The sequence below is a fragment of the Sphaeramia orbicularis genome, chromosome 8 (assembly GCF_902148855.1).
Source record: "Sphaeramia orbicularis chromosome 8, fSphaOr1.1, whole genome shotgun sequence".
NCBI lineage: Eukaryota > Metazoa > Chordata > Actinopteri > Kurtiformes > Apogonidae > Sphaeramia > Sphaeramia orbicularis.
The window spans coordinates 39371660-39390721 of NC_043964.1; the positions used below are offsets into that span (position 1 = coordinate 39371660).

The window sequence follows — 19062 nt, forward strand, 5'->3', positions numbered from 1 at the left end:
TAAATAAGTAAGGACAACTCCAAATTTTTCTCTTTGTTTTCGTGTAAAAACTTAAAATTATGAAAATATTAACATTTACAAACTATCCTTTAACAATAAAATGCAAAAAACCTGAAATTTTGAAATTGAAATTTTAATTATTAATTATTCTTCCTGTTATTAAATATTTTGTGCCTTTGTAGATCCAATCCATAATATGCATGTATAAATGGTAAGTTGAGGTGTAATATTGTTAAAATTGCACTTATATTTCTCAAGAAATTTCAGTTTTTTTTTCAGGTTCTCATCATTTTTGTTTGGATAGTTTGCAATTGTACATATTTTTATAATTTAATTTTGATTGCACTGAAACAAAGAGAAAAATTTGGAGTCATCATTATTTACAGGTTATTATGCTATTGTTTTACTGGTCTAGCCCTCTTGAGATCAATTTCGGCTGAATGTGGCCCCTGAACTAAAATGAGTTTGACACCCCTGACCTAAAGAGTAACTTGTAAGTGAGATATAAGTTAACCTTTATGAAGATTGAAAATCTTATTTCAAGAAATCTTGCCAAGATAATTTTCACTAGTTCCATTGGCAGATTTTTTTTTGTGCTTAATTCAAGATTTTTTTTTTTTGCTTAACTCAACCAAAAAAAATCTGCCCAGAAATCAGAAAAATATACTTGGTAAGATTTGATTTTTTCCAGTGTGGGATATATCCTCTGACATGGGTCTTAAACAAATGAGAAGCTACTCACTACATCAGTCATTTTTTCATTTTCATTTTCTGACCTGTTTAATCGTTGAGAGGTTCCCAGGGGTAACTGTGTCTATCCCACCTACTTATGTACATTCAGGATGTGTCACCAGTTCATTGCAGGGCTGACATACTGCATATAAACAACCATTCAGTCTCACATTACACATAGGTGTGATTTAGACTGACCAAGTAACCTACTAAGATGCATGTCTTTGGACAGTGGGACACAACTGGAGTAACCTGTTCTCTCTGCGCCGTGCGAGTTCCTGCTCCAGTTTTCATCCACCATTAAAAACATATGTTTATTCTTCTGTCAGTGCCCCTGACCATGGTACAGATGATGATCTGGAGTTGGTCCCCAAGTGCCTTCAGTGGCAGCTCACAGCTTCTAATATGTGCTAATGCTAATGCTAGGTACTGTTTGGGTGTATCTTAGGATGGGTTAAATGCAGAGAATGAATTTCCCTATGGGGATAATGAAGCAAGCTAACCTTTAATTGAAGAGAACCCAAGCAACCTAGGACGAACATGTAAACTCTACACCAGTGGTTCCCAAACTTTTTTGGCTTGTGACCTCATTTTAACCCTTTCATGCATGAACTGTAAGAACCTTAGTCAAGATTTTTTTCTTCAGTGTTTTTATTCCTCCTTAGGCATGAAAAATACAATGCGATTGAGTTTTTTTTTCCTATGGAATTACAAAAAATATCCATGCATTTAATTTTTGAAGTAAAGAAACATATGTTTAAAACCCAATATCAGAAAGTGATATGAAAACAATGAAATAAAAACATTTTTAATGCTGCTAATCTGATGTCTTCTCACATTTTAACATACACTAATGCTAGTAATTACTCACTTCATGGAGATAATATGCACAAAAAAAAAAAACTTCTTGTCTAACAAATAACCATTGATTTACACTTAAACATGTTAGTGCAGATCAGGTTTATCAAGAACAGCAAAGTTACAGTAATGATCTGAAGGTCAGTGTATGGGATGGTGCGTAAGTGTCCACTGTGTTGACTGATATGGAACTAAAACATCAAAACCCATGAATATACAAGAGAACAGCTGGAGAAGAACTGTCCAGTGTAGTGGCCTATGCATGAAAGGGTTAACATCACAAATTTCTGGCGACCCCAGATATTCAAAACAAAGACATTTGTTTTGCTAAAATTAATTTGTTTTTGATCATGTAATAGTTTGCTATACTATATTGCAAATAAACGTTAATTTTAGATGAAATTTAGTCTATATAATGTATATTATTATGGACGGAGGCAGAAAAGCCAGGTGTAGATTACTGCACAAAGAGAGAATTTTATTTTCCTTGGTCAAGATATGTACAGTCAGACCATCTTGGATTTACAAGGCTGACAATTAATACTGAACAAACAAGAACTCAAACTATGAATTATGAAAGAGCTGCAGCATCTGAAACTGACCACAATGAACATTTGAAAGATAAACAGTACCACAGTGCTTCAGTTTCAGCTTCACAGTTTGTCATGTCTGTTATGGATTGTGATTGTCTCTGTCAACTCAACATATATTTTTTATTAGTAAGTATTTTGGGTTTTTGTTTTAAATCAATTACTAGAAATTTCAGGCGACCCCATGGTTGAAAAACACTGCTCTACACAGGAGGCCCACACTGGTTGGTACTGGAATCAAACCCACAACCTTCCAGCAGTGAACGCAGCTCCACTGTTCACTGCATCAATTCAGTGACTTTGCAGTTGATGTTAATCTCTGTAGTAATGTCCAGAATTGCCATCCACTTTGTTTTGGTGATGAAGCAGATGACGCAGACAAAAAGTTAACAGTTTATTGTTGAAGTGACAGATCAATTCAGACACACTTTGATAGCGAGAAAGAATGAGAGAAGTGGGCAGAGCCGGAAATATAAAAATAGCCTATGTTCCTGCAAGTATATAAACACTGTGCACATGGGTAAGGCTCTAAATGTGAGAGAAGACACCATGAGGCGGGCTGCTGTTTTGTTTTGGTGAAGTGTCACGAAAAATACTGAAAACCATCAATTAATTAATTATGAGCTTCTTTCTTTCCTCTATAAAAAATACATGTGCAGTCCAATGTTTTGTACGTGATTACAGTGAGATAAGACGAACCTAAATAAACACTTCAGATAATGGCTCCTATGTCATTTCATAAATACCAAGACCCACATAACTTCCATGGTCGTTTTTCTCTCAACAGCAATGTGCATTTATGACTATTACCTTTTAGTGTTACTGTAAGTAATGACTCAAAGATTGTTTCCTGTTGAGAGTCAGAAATGATGCATGGTTTAAGGTTATTATTTAACATTACTTAGTCTAACTTGGAATCTCAGTGAAGGTGACACTAGAAATAATGTCTTTTAGTACATGATATTCCCTGTTCAAAGTGATCTGGTGGTCCATTTATAGATTTTCCTTCTATTAATAAGATCTCTGGTTGAATAGAAGATGTTGAAGTCTGTCATGTTGTGCTTTGATAGACGGATGTGAAATGTACAGTATGTGTCCTAACAGACAGTTGTGGGTAGTTGTAGTTAATAGATGACATTATCAAGACCATCAAGTGACTTTGCCATGGAATGCTTGATGAAGTTCATTGTTTTACTGTGCCAGAAAGTAGCGTTTATCATTATTATCTCACCCAGTGAAGACCATGGAGGTGTGGAAGAGGTTACTTCCAGCTACAAAAAATTCAAGATAACAACATCAAACACAAATTACTGGCTTCAGAACAGCAAATCAAAAAACAATGACTGACATCATGGTTCATCTGTCCAATTAATTGTATATAATTATATAAGTATGCAGAGTCTGTGACAGAGATAAAGATTTAGTCACCTCCAATTGTGAACATGCCATACCTAATACATTTTACTCACATAACAGACACCATCCACACATTAGTATGTACACAAATCACACCTTTATTATAATCTATAAAGCCTTACAATCAATTTAACAATCCACAAAACATATTGTAACATTGGATTTTTCCTGTGTGTTTGTGCCCCAAAAAATTTCCATTCTCCAAATATAGTGATCTGTTGTATTACAGAAACTCATTTAAACACTATGATTGATATGATGTGTACAGGTGAGGCAGTTTCCTGCATCACAGGTCATGAGTCAAACCTGCGACAATGACAGCACAATGTGACCTGACCTGTTGAACCACCCAGAGTACTGGAAGCATCACTTCCTGTCTGGATGAACCAGTTTTGTTCATGAAACAGCTGTTCACATGCTTAATAATCTTTAAATGACAAAGGAAAATGCTTATTTGTATTTTGCGATTTGTGTTTAAGCCCATTTTAAAGTACAAACATAAATGTATTTAAAAAGAGGTGTAAAGAATTGTTTCTAAATAGGTATATGGAACATGAAGGATAAATATAGTATTGTCTCAAAGACCAGTCGTGGTTTCTTGGAATTAAGAGAGTAATTCAAATTTCAGAGATTTTCATGTGTAAGTGGATTAAAGTGAGGGCAGATGTAAAGTCTACATGAATTGGAATTGTGGGTGTGAAATTATGGAATGGACCTTATGATGCATTTAAGTTATCCACTCCTTTGGTGAAGTTTTTTTTTTCTTAAGTGTACTTCAAGTTTAAATTTTTCAGAAATATTTAACTGAGGTGGTAGATGTGTTTTTGTTGTTGATTTTTTTTTTTTTTTTTTTTAATTATTAAGGTGTGAATGCTTGATGCTGTACACATTTAAGTTGATGTAAGCAGTGTATTAGTTGAAAATGATAGGCAAAAAAATAAGCTTTTGCTTCTAGCCTATTCCTTTTTTGGTTTTTATGTTTATTACGATTGATGTAGAGTACAATGATTGATGTAAAACCAAAATAAATTCATTCATTTACAGCATAGAATCAATGTAATACTGTATATTAGATCTTTAATAGTATCGTCATCATTCATTTATCCATACAGTTGTGATAGTGTTTATTATATATAGATGGTAGAGGTTTCTATTATTGGTACTAACAGTTACAGTCGTAGTATATTCACTGTTAGTACCTGTATTTGGAGTATTAACAGTTATAGATACTACTGGATTCTGTTGGGTTTCTGTAAATTGGCTTAGAGTCTGGTTTTTGACCAACTCTATATGTCAAGTGTCATGAGATAACTTTTGTTGTGATTTAGAGCTGTATAAATAAAATTTGATTGATTGATTGATTTGATTGGTTTTCCCCTGTAAGTCGCTTTGGAAAAAAACATTTGCCATATGCATAAATGTAAATGTAAATGTACTTGGCTCAGGTGGTAGAGCAGGTCGTCCAACAACCGAAGGGTTGGCGGTTCGAATCCCACTCTATCCTAGTCAGTCCGTTGTGTCCTCAGGCAAGACACTTCACCCTCCTTGCCTCCAGTGCCACTCACACTGGTGTATGAATGTTTGGTGGTGGTCGGGGGGGCCGTTGGCAGCCATGCTTCTGTCAGCCTGCCCCAGGGCAGCTGTGGCTACAGGTGTAGTTTACCACCACCAGAGGGGGAATATGAGAGCGAATGAATAAGGGATCAATAATGTAAAGTGCTTTGGGTGTCTAGAAAAGCGCTATATAAAATCCAATCCATTATTATTATTATTATTATTATTATTATTATTATTATTATTATTACTAGCAACAGCAATTCTTGTTTTCAACAGTTCTAGTTCAGTTTGCTGTGCATCCATGTGTCTCCCCCTGTTTCTCCCCCTCCTCCAATCTCTCTTTCTCTTCCTTTAACCCTCTCTCTGTAACCCCAAATGGTCAAGGCAGATGACCATCCTCCAGGAGTCAGGGTCTGCTCCTGGTTTTGCCTGTTAACAGGAAGTTTTTCCTCACCACTGTCACCAAGTGTTTGCTCCTGGAGGACTCTGTTGGGTTTCTGTAAACTGGCTTGGACCAACTCTAAAAGTAAAGTGTCATGAGATAACTTTTATTATGATGTAGCACTACATATATAAAATTTGATAATGATGATTAACGGTTTATTGATCTGTTACCTTAGTGAATCATAGCTTGATATTGCTAGGGTGAAATCCAACATTTAGTCGTTTCTGCTAGTAGAAGTGCATTAACATCTTATACGGTGTCAGCTCGACTGTAAAACAGATGGACTTCTGTTGATAGTGAATGTGCGTCCTGTCCTAAAATAGTTTTCTATCTCCTCCAGTGAACGTTTGCGAGTCTCTGGGATGCATACAGCATTAAACAGCAGACAGAGCACACACACAACTGTAAATAACAGGTAGGGCACGTACAGGCCGTACCTGTCCACCATGTGTGTGAAGGCGTGTGTGAGCATGAATGCCGTCAACCAGCTGACCGTCACACACACACCCGAGGCCACACCCCTTGCAACCAGTGGCAACACCTCTGACATCAGCAACCAGGTGATTGGGCCCCAGCCCATGGCGTATCCTAGGAGACAACCACAAAGTGACCCAAAGTCAACAGCTATATTAAAGATGTCACAGTATAAAGAGTATAATGAAGACAATGGTGTTAATTCAGTGCATTTCTGTTTGCTCTTGACTACAGAGTCTAAAAACTCTGAAATGACTTTGTGTTTTCCACTTCTGGTTCCATCATTGTGGAGTCAGTGGGTTTTTAGTTGGATGTCTGGTCGACTTTTGAACATTTAACATGTCAGGTGTTGAAATGAAAGGTTGTTTGGGACATTAGACATCATCACCTGAACACAAAAACGCAACAACTCACGCATCCACATTCACAGAAATGTATTTGATCTTGCAAATTATCACATCTATTGGCAACTTGCGGTTATGTCAAGAGGAAGAGGAAGGGTTTGATGAAGAGATCAGAGTGAAGTTAAACTCCCAAGTGGAAATTTAATGGTGGTGATTTGAGTTAGTTGATGGCGTAATGTTAGCTTTTTACTTATTGCGTTTCCACCTAACGAATCATAAAAATTTGGGAAGATCTTGCTGAAGAAAAAAGTTTACAATAATCAACAGTTACACCAATTTAATCAGATTTGGCGCATCCCCTTCAACAATATACTGATAACCCAACCTGAATATATTTAGAATTTATGTGGCCTCCCTTGGTGTGATATGTCATGAGTCCTGGGATGGGGGGGTGGATGAGGATTGTTAAAATGTGTGTTTGTTGTGTTTGCTTTCCTCTGTTGTACTTTTGGTTTGTTCACTCTGTGCTTATTTTTCACAATGTGGACAAATTGAAATAATGGATGTTTTTCTGACTAACTCTTGAATAAAAAGATTGACACACAATAATCAACAATAATCCTAAAAGCCAGTGAAAAATGTATGACATGCATATTCATAGTCAGTGAGTGGGTTTCCTCTAAATGTATTAGAAGTTTTGACAGAATTTTCAGAATATCATCTCATCTTGTTTTGAACATTTTCCCATTAAAAGTACTGTGTGTACCTGAGCTGTTGTTTGAGGAGGTGATGGGTTTAAGGAGCTGAACCACTCATCTGAATCATCTAAAGTTTTTTCACATTATTCTCCAATTTGTGGATGTTCTTTCTGCAGTCCTTTATACATGATGGTTCTTCGTTGATGTTTTGTATCTAATATGGTATTTCTGTAATTCACTGTCACTATAATGTCTGTGAATAAAGCATCTGTTTCAGTTTCTTTAGTACTCTACATATGCAGACATAATTATGCCCCAAATTAGTTTCCATCAGACTTATTTGCATTTTTGCAAAGTTCCAGCGATTCTTTTCAGGCTTTTTCTATCTACAAACTGAAATTATGGATAAAAACACCTGGATGGAAACATATCTAGTGTGTTATATGCAGCAGATCAGTCAGTTTGGCTAATTTTGGAGAAAGACATGACTGACATAGAAGCACTGGCTTTTTAAAGTTTTTTTGTTTTTTGCATGTGGCTATATCCAGAGCAGTATCAGTTCTCCAAAATGAAACTGTGATCTTGATAATTAGCTTAAACAACACCACTTTGAAAAACCAGAACTATTTTTTAACCCTGTAAAGCCTGAACCATTCACTCACTGACAGAAAATTCCAGTTCTTTGAAACTGGAGCCTTTATTGGTCCTTCTGAACAACAGATTTTTTTTTTTTTTCAAATATCAATTTCCATGTATGATTTTCCAATTTTGTATCATATTTGATACATTGAGATCAATGCTCAAATATTATGATTTTTGAACAAACAAAAACATAATATAACACAAACATGTCTAACAAATTGGCAGTTCCTTTTCAAAATTGGCAAAGTTCTGCCTCCTTTTTCATTAATGTCAGTCTTGTAGTGTCACTGGAAAGGCCTCTGGTGAATGAATTCCTCCCCCTGGTGGATTATCCGTGTATTGCATGTAACTAATTGTATACATCGGGTTTTTCAAGAAAAAAATATCCCACTGATCATGTATAGGGCTTCAAAACTCATGTATCAAACATGATATGTTTGGTGTTATAGGGTTAAGGCACGGACAGACTGTGGATTTTCAGTAAATTAGTTGCTTTGCGTACTCACCAAATATAAACACCATGGTGCTTATGATAGGGATGACACTCGGGCTAACTGGGTTGCTTGCACCTAAACTACTTCCAATGCCAACATGGTCCAGTGCAGTGGTGTTCGGCGGGGCAGGATCTGGATGGCAAGGTGTGGTGTGGGAGATCATGGTCAGAGTAAGACTGGATGCAAACATTAGCAGGCTTGATGTGTAGAGCAGAGCTTTGCGTCCCGCCTTGTCCATCAAGATGGCAGCCAAGCCAACAGAAAAGAGGCGAACTACACCCACAAGAGCAGCGTCATACCTTACAGATACAAATACAAGGTAAAGAAGTTCAGTGTAGGCAATGAGTAAAAGATGACTTGTGTGATGAGGAATTTGTCTTACTTAGGCTCCAGAGAGACTTTGCTTTCGTTAAAGATGGGCTCCAGGTAAACCAGAACAGGAGTGATGCCCGTCATCTGCTGCAGGAAGCGCATCACCACTGAGATGATGATTGGCTTGTAATAGACGGGTGTACCCAGCTGGGACAGTGTGACTTTACTCTGTGTGTTGATGCTGTGCTGCATTGAGAGATACATGTACAGAACAAGATAAACACATCGAACCATGCTACTCTGCATTTAGATGACTCAGTGGAAATACATATTCAGAAATTTAGGTATGTACATGTGTCGTAAATATGAATATATGTATACTAGCATGTTGACCTGTGGGGATCCACAGGTTCTAGATGTGGTAGTTTTTATGCCGTTGTGTATTCGTGCATGCTGTACCACATTTCTCCAGCAGTCACCGCCAAAGTGTTCTGAGTATAGCAACGTGATTGTAAGGGTATTGCATTCCAAAATTACTAATATCTCCCAAAATATTGGTCCTATCAACTTGCTGTTTTTGCTAGTCTGTTCCTTAACCAAAAATACAAAAGTATGCCAAACTGCAGCAGTCGGCTCTTTTGAGATTTTGTGTGAATCCCGAGACACACACACACGCACACATACAGAGGCCACTTGGCTTTTATAATATAGATCACAGGTGTCAAACATACAGCCCGCCAAAGGGTCCAATCCGGCCCATGGGATGAATTTGTGAAATACAAAAATTACACTGAAGAAATTAACAATCGATGGTGTCAAAATCATTTTAATTCAGGTTCCACATACAGATGTATACAGATCAATTAGTTCTCAAGTGGATCAGAGCAGTAAAATATTATCATAATATCCTGTAAATAATGACAACCGCTAATTTTCTCTTTGTTTTGGTGTAAAAAAGTAAAATTACATGAAAATGTTTACAATAACAAACTATACTTTTACAAAAAATTTGAATAACCTAAGCAAATATGAATAACCTGAAATGTCTTAAGAGAAGTAAATTCAATTTTACCAACACTCTGTTATTAAATGTACGTGTATTTGTAGATCCACCGTGATCTCTAAGTTATAATGTACACGTGTAAATGATAAACTGAGGCCGAATATTTTTTTAAATGTCACTTATTTTTCTTAAGACATTTCAAGTTGTTCCTATTATTCAGATTTTTAAGGAAACTTTTTAGATGTGAACATCATAATTTAATTTAACTTTTTTCACCTTTTTATTTTACTGGTCTGGCCCACTTGAGATCATATTGGGCTGAATGCGGCCCCTGAACTAAAATGAATTTGACACCCCTGATATAGATGTTTTTGATGTCAATGCATGTGCATGTGATATTTATGCACTGCCCGGCCAAAAAAACAGTTGCACATGCAATATTTCACCGCACCTTTGGTTTTGATTACAGGAGACATTCACTTGATTTAACTAAGCAAATAGTTCAGATCCTTCCATCGGTGAATACTGCAGTGGTTAATAATGTTTCAGCTGTAACAGGTTATTTAACTCTAACTGATGCAGAAAGTAGTCTCTCATGTCTCTGATGTCAAAAAGATTGAACAATGCCAGGATTCATCAGAGTCATCAGACCTATGACAGAATGGTTCAGGGAGAATGAGACATCATTTCCACAAATGGATTAGCCTCCATGAAGTCCAGACTCTAATTTGGGATGTGATGAAGACTTAATGCAGCGGTCCGATTCTCCATCATCATAATCAAAAATTAATACAACTATGGATGGAAAAAAAATATTATGAACCTTATTGTGACACTATATAAGCATTATGTGGCAAAAAAGAAATCAGTGAATGTCTCCTGTAATCAAAACCAAAGGTGGTGCAGTCAAATATTGCATGTGGAACTTTTTTTAGCCGGGCAATGTATGTAACGCAACACCGATCAACCATAATATTCTGATCACTGACAGGAGAAATGGTAATGATGTTGATTTAATTACAGTCCTTGAAGCTGATTTGCTGGGACTAGAAAAATGATCAACATAAGGAACTGAGTGCCTTTGTCCTGGTCCATATTGTAACGGTGATGACTAGGTCAGAGCATCTCCACAACTGCAGGTCTTATTGGGTATTCCTGGTCTGCAGTGGTTTGTACTGACCAAAAATGGACTAAGGAAGGACATTCCAATCTCAGACCCAACAGATCATCTGTGGGGGGTGTTGGACAAATAAATCTGATCCATGCAGGTCCACTTCTCTACCTCCAGGACTTCAGGGATCTGCTGCTAACACCTTGGTCCAGATACCACAGCACACCTTCAGAGGTCTGGTGGAGTCAAGACTTCGGGTCAGAGCTGGTTTAGTGGAAATATGGGAACCTAGATGGTGGTGTTGTTGTTCTTTAGATACTTTTGGTAGGTACTAAACACTTTACACTGGGAATGAACAACAACATCTGGAAATGCTCTGACCCAGTGATTTGACCATCACAATTCCTCCCTTGTCAAATTTGCTCAGATCCCTACTCTTACCTATTTTACTGGCTAAATGTTCACTTTTTGCCTAATATATCCCACGCACTGACAGGTCCCATTGTAATGTAATAATTAACATTAATACCACTTTGCCTATCAGTGGTCAGAGTATTATAGCTGATTGGTGTATACATACTTCATGTCCCAAAAAAAAATTACAATCGGACTTTCTGCAATGATAACTTTCAAAATAATTAAACAATCTAAATGCTATTTCAGGGTATGAAACTTTAACTTATTACCTACATCTTACAAAAAAAACCCCATTCAGTTTGCTTCAGTGGTCATGGAGAAATGGGGATCTTTGTAAAGCATGTCAGAAGTCCCTTCCCCCCAAGTTTTGTAAGGAGATACGCTGTCAACTGTGTTCACGCCTTACAAATACAAAGTTATTCATTGTGTTCATTGTTATTCAGTGTGCTATGTTGAGCATTTATATTATTTTATTTTAACCAAGAACCAATTTTTTTTTAGCTGTTAAGGGAAGAGTTCAGTGTCAATTTGAAAATGTTCAAATATTATTGTTCATGATCATCTTGATGAAAAAAGATAGAAAAAAGAAAACAGAAAGCCCAAAAGGAGGAAGAGCTCAATCCACTCTTCCATGTGTTAATAATTTAACATCTTTATTTAATCATTAATTTTTGCATCGTACCAACGTTTGCAAAACTCAGAAATCTGCTTCCTTTTTGATGTAATTCATCATTCATTTCATTAGTTGAAAATGAAAAGAAACAAGCAGTCATGTTTTCAAAAGAGATATTTTTGTGCAAGAACACAATGAACAACTTCGTATTTGTAAGGCGTGAACACAATGGACAACGCGTCTCCTTACAAAACTTGGGGGGAAGGGACTCCTGACATGCTTTACAAAGATCCCCATTTCTCCTTGACCACTGAAGCAAATCAAATGGGGTTTTCTGCAAGATGTAGGTAATAAGTTGTAGTTTCATACCATGAAATTGCATTTTGATTGATTCACTATTTTTAAGGTCATCATTGCAGAAAGTCTGATTGCAATTTTTTTTGGGACATATGATATATGATATTTTGGTGATCATTATTAATTTTTCATCTAAATCATCTATTTTAGGGGTGTCCACTGTCCAGGGACTCAGTAGAACATTCTTTGTGTCTGCCTTTCACCTGTATTTCACTGATCTCAGAGCGTGTGTCGTAGTTGTTTCCCCTGAGCCAGCGGAGGTTCTTCTCAGCCTGCTGCTCTCTTCCCAAGGAGAGGAGCCTCCTGGGAGACGAGGGCATGAACACCAGCAGAATAACCATTAGCACCGCTGGCACCTCTCCTGCTATTGCCAGCCACCGCCACGGCACCACCAGAGCTGCACATCATGAATATACAGTAGAACATAGGAACATGTGAAATGCTGTTCAAATATCTGTTTCAGATAGCAGCCTTCAATAGCAGTAAAACATTAATTTGTGTGATTAAAAATCTCTTTTTTCTTTTGATCAGAAATGCATGGTTCTCAAAGTGCAGCAGTGCTACAAACTGACAGAATACGAAGCATTGCCGTAGATCAGGGGTTCCCAAAGTGTACTTGGAAGAAGCCCCGGGGGTACTTGAAATTTTTTGGGGGAAATATACCTTAAATAAGTCATCATGTACCAAATACAAAATAAATATTGAGAATTAATGCTGAAATATAAAACACAATATAATAGTTTAATTGTCAATCATCTTGTTTAAGCTTTGGTAAAATTTTAAGAACATTTCTATTTTATATTATTCAAAATGAGTTTATTTGAGAAACAAAAGAAACAAAAACACATGCATAATCATCAAATGCTCTGCAAATAAAGAAACGATGCAAACCAAGAAAACATCTGCAAACAACGCTGCATAACCAGTCACTACAACAGAAGTGTTCCAAACCTGTAGGGGGCGCTGTCAGCAGAACAGCTCAATGCAGAGACACAAGATGGAGAGAGAGACGGAGAACAGCTGACTGACAGTGTTTCAAACTACAGTGGGAACAAATGGAAGATATGGCGTAGCGTGGTCATGTAACTTTTATGTGATTATATTTGACACTAGTCTGTTGTCTATAAATGCTGCCCCCTACAGGTCTGGAGCACTTCAGTTGTAGTGACTGATAATGCAGCGTTTTTTGTTTGCAGATGTTTTCTTGGTTTGCATCATTTCTTTATTCGCAGAGCATTTGATGAGTATGCATTTGTTTTTGTTTCTTGCAGCCCATTTTTTTCATTTGCACCACGTTCCTCTTTTTTGTAAATTGCTTAGATTTGTGTTTGAGTTTGTGAATTTGCATCCTTTCTGTACTTGCAGCTGTTTTCTCTAACTGAGACGTAGTTGCAATTTGTTTGGTCCTTGTTGACCACCGTAATATTTTGCATACAAAATTTAATTAAATTTTTATATATATATATATATATATATATATATATATATATATATATATATATATATATATATATATATATACAGGGTGGGGAAGCAAAATTTATAATATTTTGAGGCAGGGATTGAAAGACAGTGTATGACCAATTAGTTTACTGAAAGTCATGAGAATTATTTGCCACAAGAAAATTTACATAATAGAAAATGTTTTTATTCTATGTGTCCTCCTTCTTTCTCAATAACTGCCTTCACACGCTTCCTGAAACTTGCGCAAGTGTTCCTCAAATATTGGGGTGACAACTTCTCCCATTCTTCTTTAATAGTATCTTCCAGACTTTCTCGTAATAGTTTTGCTCATAGTCATTCTCTTCTTTCCATTATAAACAGTCTTTATGGACACTCCAACTATTTTTGAAATCTCCTTTGGTGTGACGAGTGCATTCAGCAAATCACACACTCTTTGACGTTTGCTTTCCTGATTACTCATATGGGCAAAAGTTTCTGAAAAGGTATGGATAATAGTGTTAGGTATGATTATGACATCAATATATGTTTGGTTTCAAAACAATTGACGTAGTGCCTGCTGAGAAAAAACAACTAAATGTTCATTGTAAATTTTGCGTCCCCACCCTGTATGTCACAGTTAATTATATGTTGTTTCTTTACAAGGTTTTAAAAACATAAACAGACACCCTTGGCACAGGAAAAAATTTTGCCTAATTTTTTTTCAGTCAAAAATGGTGAAGCAAGAGTAAGGGATATTTGACTAAAAAAGTGTATTTCAGGGGGTACTCCACTGTAAAAAGTTTGACAACTACAGCTGTAGATTGAAGTAAAGAATATAGTTCTGATATCACTATAGTTAGTATAGGTAGTATAGTTCTGATATTTATGGAGTATGTTCATACCCAGGGCGTAAAGCGATAATGTTCCAAACACAGCAGTGATCTGAGGACAGGAGCCCACAGTGCCTCTCACTGCTTTGTGGGAAATTTCTGAGATGTAGACCTGTGATAGACACACATGGTCGACACAGACACAGTCACACACATGCAAAAAAATCTATGTGAAATCATTCTAATCAACTTCAGTGAAATTCATGTTTACAGCCATGTAGATTGATAGTGTTTTGGTTTAAAGAACTGGAGTAAAATGGGAAAAAAAAATCTGCAACCATGGTAACCTACAGGTATGGATGCAGCCGTCATCCCCCCAGCAACACCTGTCAGGAAGCGTCCCACATGGAGCATCCACAGGTCAACAGCCCCTCCCATCAGCACATACCTAAGACACACACATGGACAGTTACATCCTGATGTAGGCTTCATGACACCTACAATAACCTGTGGACTAATACTGGACCCACCCAACAGTTGATGGCACCGCTGACATCATGATGCTCAGCTTCCGTCCAATCATGTCATTCAGCAGCATCGCACCCAGCCCACCGGCGGCTGCACCCAGAGTGTAGATGGAGCCAAACCAGGCCGCCTGCTCAGTGTCCATCCTAAGCCGAGGGTCAGCATCAGGACTTTTGAGTTTTGGCAGGACGGGGGACGAGTAAACCAAAGAATACCCGAAGTTAAAGTTCCCCAGGACGGCAGCGAAGACAGCCAGGAACAGTTTGGAGTTATTGATCTGCACAGATGTGAATGAACATAAAATGTGAACAACATGGATCAATGGCTCCCAAAGTCTTTCAGATTGAAATGAAAAAAATCCATTTGATAAATTTTTTTCTACTCAGATTTTAAATGTACAAAAATATCTCATGTACTTTATGTCTTATTACTGTCTACTTTTCTAAAAGATGTTGAATAAAATTGACTTTGCTGGAATGTCAGGATGATCACTTATGGTGTGGCAAGTGTGTCTCTAAGGCTACGTTCAGACTGCAGGCAAATGTGGCCCAAATCCGATTTTTTTGCCCATATGTGACCTGTATCTAACTTGTTAAAGACACAAATCCAATTTTTTAACCCTTTCATGATAGTGGTCACTACAGTGGATGGCTATTCTACAGGTGTTCTCTTGTAAATTTATGGATTTTATTGTTTCAGTTCCATATCAGCCAACACAGTAGACACCTATGCATCATCTCATTCACTGACATTCATACCATTACTGTAACTTTGCTGTTCTTGATCAATCTGATCTACATTTACATGTTTGAGTGTAAATCAATTGCTTGTTATTGTTATTAGACTGTAATGAACCATTTTTCTTAAACAAAAAGTTTTTTTTTTTGCATATTATCTCCATAAAGTGAATAATAACTAATATTTGAGTATGTTAAAATCTGACAAAACATCAGATTAGCAGCATTAAAAAAAATTATTTCATACTTTTCACACAGTGTATCAGTAAATGCATGTTTCTTTGCTTCAAAAATTAAATGCATGAAGTCCAGCTGAGTGGATATTTTTGCAACTCCATGAAAAATAGGTTCATAAAAAAAATTTCAGTCGCATTGTGTTCTTTCATGCCTAAAGAGGAATAAAAACACTCAGGAAATATATTTTGATTAGGGTCAAAAAACGGTATTCAAAATATCTCTGAAGGGACATTTTAGAGACAATTTCACCCACATTTTTACTTTCAAATTCATTTTTGCTTTAGCTGGACCATAAGGGATTATCCAAAACAAGGAGCTACTTTATACTGAAATAAATGTTGGAATGGAAATCAATTAAAGTTCGCTCTCTGATGGGACATCACTGTGTTTTGACCCATTAAGGTTCTCATAATTCATGCATGAAAGGGTTAAAGTCTGACCCAGGCCACTTTTATATGTGGTCCTACGCGACTTCAGTCTGAACAGCCAGATTGCATTTATCTGACCTTTACGTCATTGAAATGCGACAAATGTCACAATTCTGCGTCCCAGGAGGATTAGCGGCGAGAAACACATACTTAGTTCCGTAAACACAGTGCGTGCCTGCATGGTCACGTATTACGCTTGGACCTCTTTTGTGCATGCGGGTCACTTCAGGGTCGCGTTCAGTTCATACTCAAAACTGATAGAAGTTGCATTTAATGTGTAAAAAAATCTTAATATACCAAAAAATCCGAATTGTGCATCAAGACCTGCTGTCTGAATGTAGCCTTGTTGTCTTAGCTATAGGCAGCAACGCAAACATAAAGCAAACAAAAATACTCTTGTTGGAAAAGCTTGACTGACTGTCTTTTCCACTGTCTTTTTTGAAACTCTTTATTTTACCTCATTTCTATCCTATCATCTTGTTGCATCTTTTATGTACTTTTTTGTCTTGTGTCATTGCCTGATTTATGTCTTGTTACATCTTTATGACCGACACCTTTCAACATGGGAAAATCAAAGCTCTGTCATCATATATTCCATCATGTCATTTTTACAAAGGAAGTTCCTTAAGAACTTCCTTAAAAAAATACCATCTCCTAAATAAAAAGATATTTACAAAATGGTTATTCATGCAGGGTCTTCTTAAATCAGGAAGTGTGATCAGAGTTTCCACAGTGACTCAAAGTGAAAAGTAGAAAACCCAACAATTACTTATTACAGTAAAGCCTGAGGAGTGGTCAGTTTTAACCTCTTGAACCCACGAAAATAAAAATTTGGCTTTTTTTTTGGTAATTGTTCTGAATGGAAACAGCATACTACAACAGATAAATCGATTTTTGATTCTGTTTTGTTAATTTATTTATTTTTTAAATAAAGCTGTGAAATTGTTATCCCCTACAGAAGACAAAAATGCATTGCCGGGTATAGTGTTACAGTATAATGAGTTAAATAATGCACTCTGAAACAATAACTCTTTGTAAGTTTTTGTACTTTTCTTATTTTCTGCATTTTCTGCAGCCAAATTAAATGCATATTATCCTCCTGAGACCCAGCAATGCATTTTTGTCCTCTGTAGGGGACAAGAGTTTCTACTGCAAAAGACATTCTATATATAAAAAAACAAAAAACTAAAAAACTTATCTGAAAAAACTGTTGCATTATGCCAAAGCCAAAACTTTTAATTACCTACGTCTCAGAATATACTTCCTCTTCTTCTTCTTCTTCTTCTTCTTCTTCTTTTTTAGTTAAAGTGGTATCATAGTATTGGAATTAATATTAATATTAAAATTAAAATCTTATTAAAGTTCAGATAGCAAAGCCTATTGAAACTATGCACATACATGTAAAACAGAAACAATATATGAGCTGTGTAAGAGTTTAACAGAAATGAAAATTAAGGCCAATGATGTTCACTCTGTCTTCTGTTAATGTAATTATACTTTTCTTTTTTTCTTTTGTTCACACAAGCAGCGAGTAACATCTAAAAACTATATCTTGTCTGAACAAAAGAAAAAAAGAAAAGTATAAATGAAAATTAGTTTGAAAAAATTCCTACCTTGGATTCAGACGTTGACCTTTTGTTCAGCAGAGACGTCGTTTCACTCATGTCTGCGGCAGATGATGACTTTATCTAAAGTGTGCTTTGTATCTGATCTGTGCTACAAGCAGTGATCTAGGTTAAACAAAAAAAAGCAGGAGGTCTCACTTTAAAAGCTCTGAACAAAATTTAAAAGCATCCTGACGAGAAGATGTTAAAGTCTGTGACATCCATCCATTAGATCCACCCTCTGTCATGAACGACTGACCACAGTAGAGCTTGAGATTTGGAAGAAAAAATGGGTCTGAACATCCTCTTCTGAACTGATGAAGCTTCCTGTCATCCAGGGTTTTCCACAATGTCATAATGAAACTCAAAGCTGCATTTACACAGGGTTTCCACAGGAGAAACTGAAGTGAAACATCCCATATCAGATATATCAGCATGTTGATGAAGAAATTCATGCAGCTGAAAAATGCTAATTTCTCACTGTTTTCTGTCCGTGAGTGCACGTTAGATGAGCCTGCCCAAATGTTGTAACACAGTCATGTACAGAAAACAGAAAAGAGGAAACTACAGTGTGATTCCTCCATTGGGCCATTCAGAGAAAGCAGAAGGAGAAGAGGAGGAGAGGAGCCAGAACCCCTGATAAACTGAGTCAGAGGGAAGAGGAAAGTACAGTCTGCTTCTCCTTCAGCCCACGCATCAGTAGATTTTCCACTTTCAAACAAACATTCAGGTACCGTCACGCAGAGCCGTCACTTAACACTGTCCGGGCCCAAGGGAAGAAGCAATCACTGGGGCCCTAGAGGGGGACTAAACTTTTTGGGAATCTCCCCAAACACCAAACAAATAGGCATGTATTGTGATGATTATATAAGCAACCACTGTACTCAAGTTTGGCAAATAATATACAAATAAAGATATATAACAAAATATTATGTAGGAAATATAAAAACTTGCCATTAAAAAAATATTAACCCGTAAAGACCCAGTGCTATTTTTGCAGCAGTTCCTTAATGATTTTTTTTTCTCTATTTTGAACTTTTCATAAGTGATTTAGTCAGCATGTCTATGTGGACCCCAGAAAGGTTACATTTGGGCTGCATATAAGGGTCCCAAGTGGGTTTGTCTGCAGTTTCCATGGTGGCCCCACATGTGTTTGCCCACGTCAGAATCAGAATCAGAATCAGAATCTCTTTAT

At 36.7% G+C, this 19062-nt stretch overlaps 1 protein-coding gene across 1 annotated transcript; it reads right to left on the reverse strand.

The window, feature by feature from the left end:
* Positions 1–5622: 5622 nt before the first annotated feature.
* On the reverse strand, positions 5623–18340 carry LOC115424593 (solute carrier family 2, facilitated glucose transporter member 6-like). The gene is made up of 8 exons (XM_030141948.1): positions 17877–18340; positions 14867–15138; positions 14688–14784; positions 14409–14508; positions 12267–12460; positions 8633–8808; positions 8263–8549; positions 5623–6186 (listed from the first exon to the last, which is right to left on the reverse strand). Exons 1-8 carry the CDS (start codon positions 17925–17927, stop codon positions 5858–5860), a joined length of 1506 nt encoding a protein of 501 aa, XP_029997808.1. The 5' UTR covers positions 17928–18340; the 3' UTR covers positions 5623–5857.
* Positions 18341–19062: the final 722 nt, after the last annotated feature.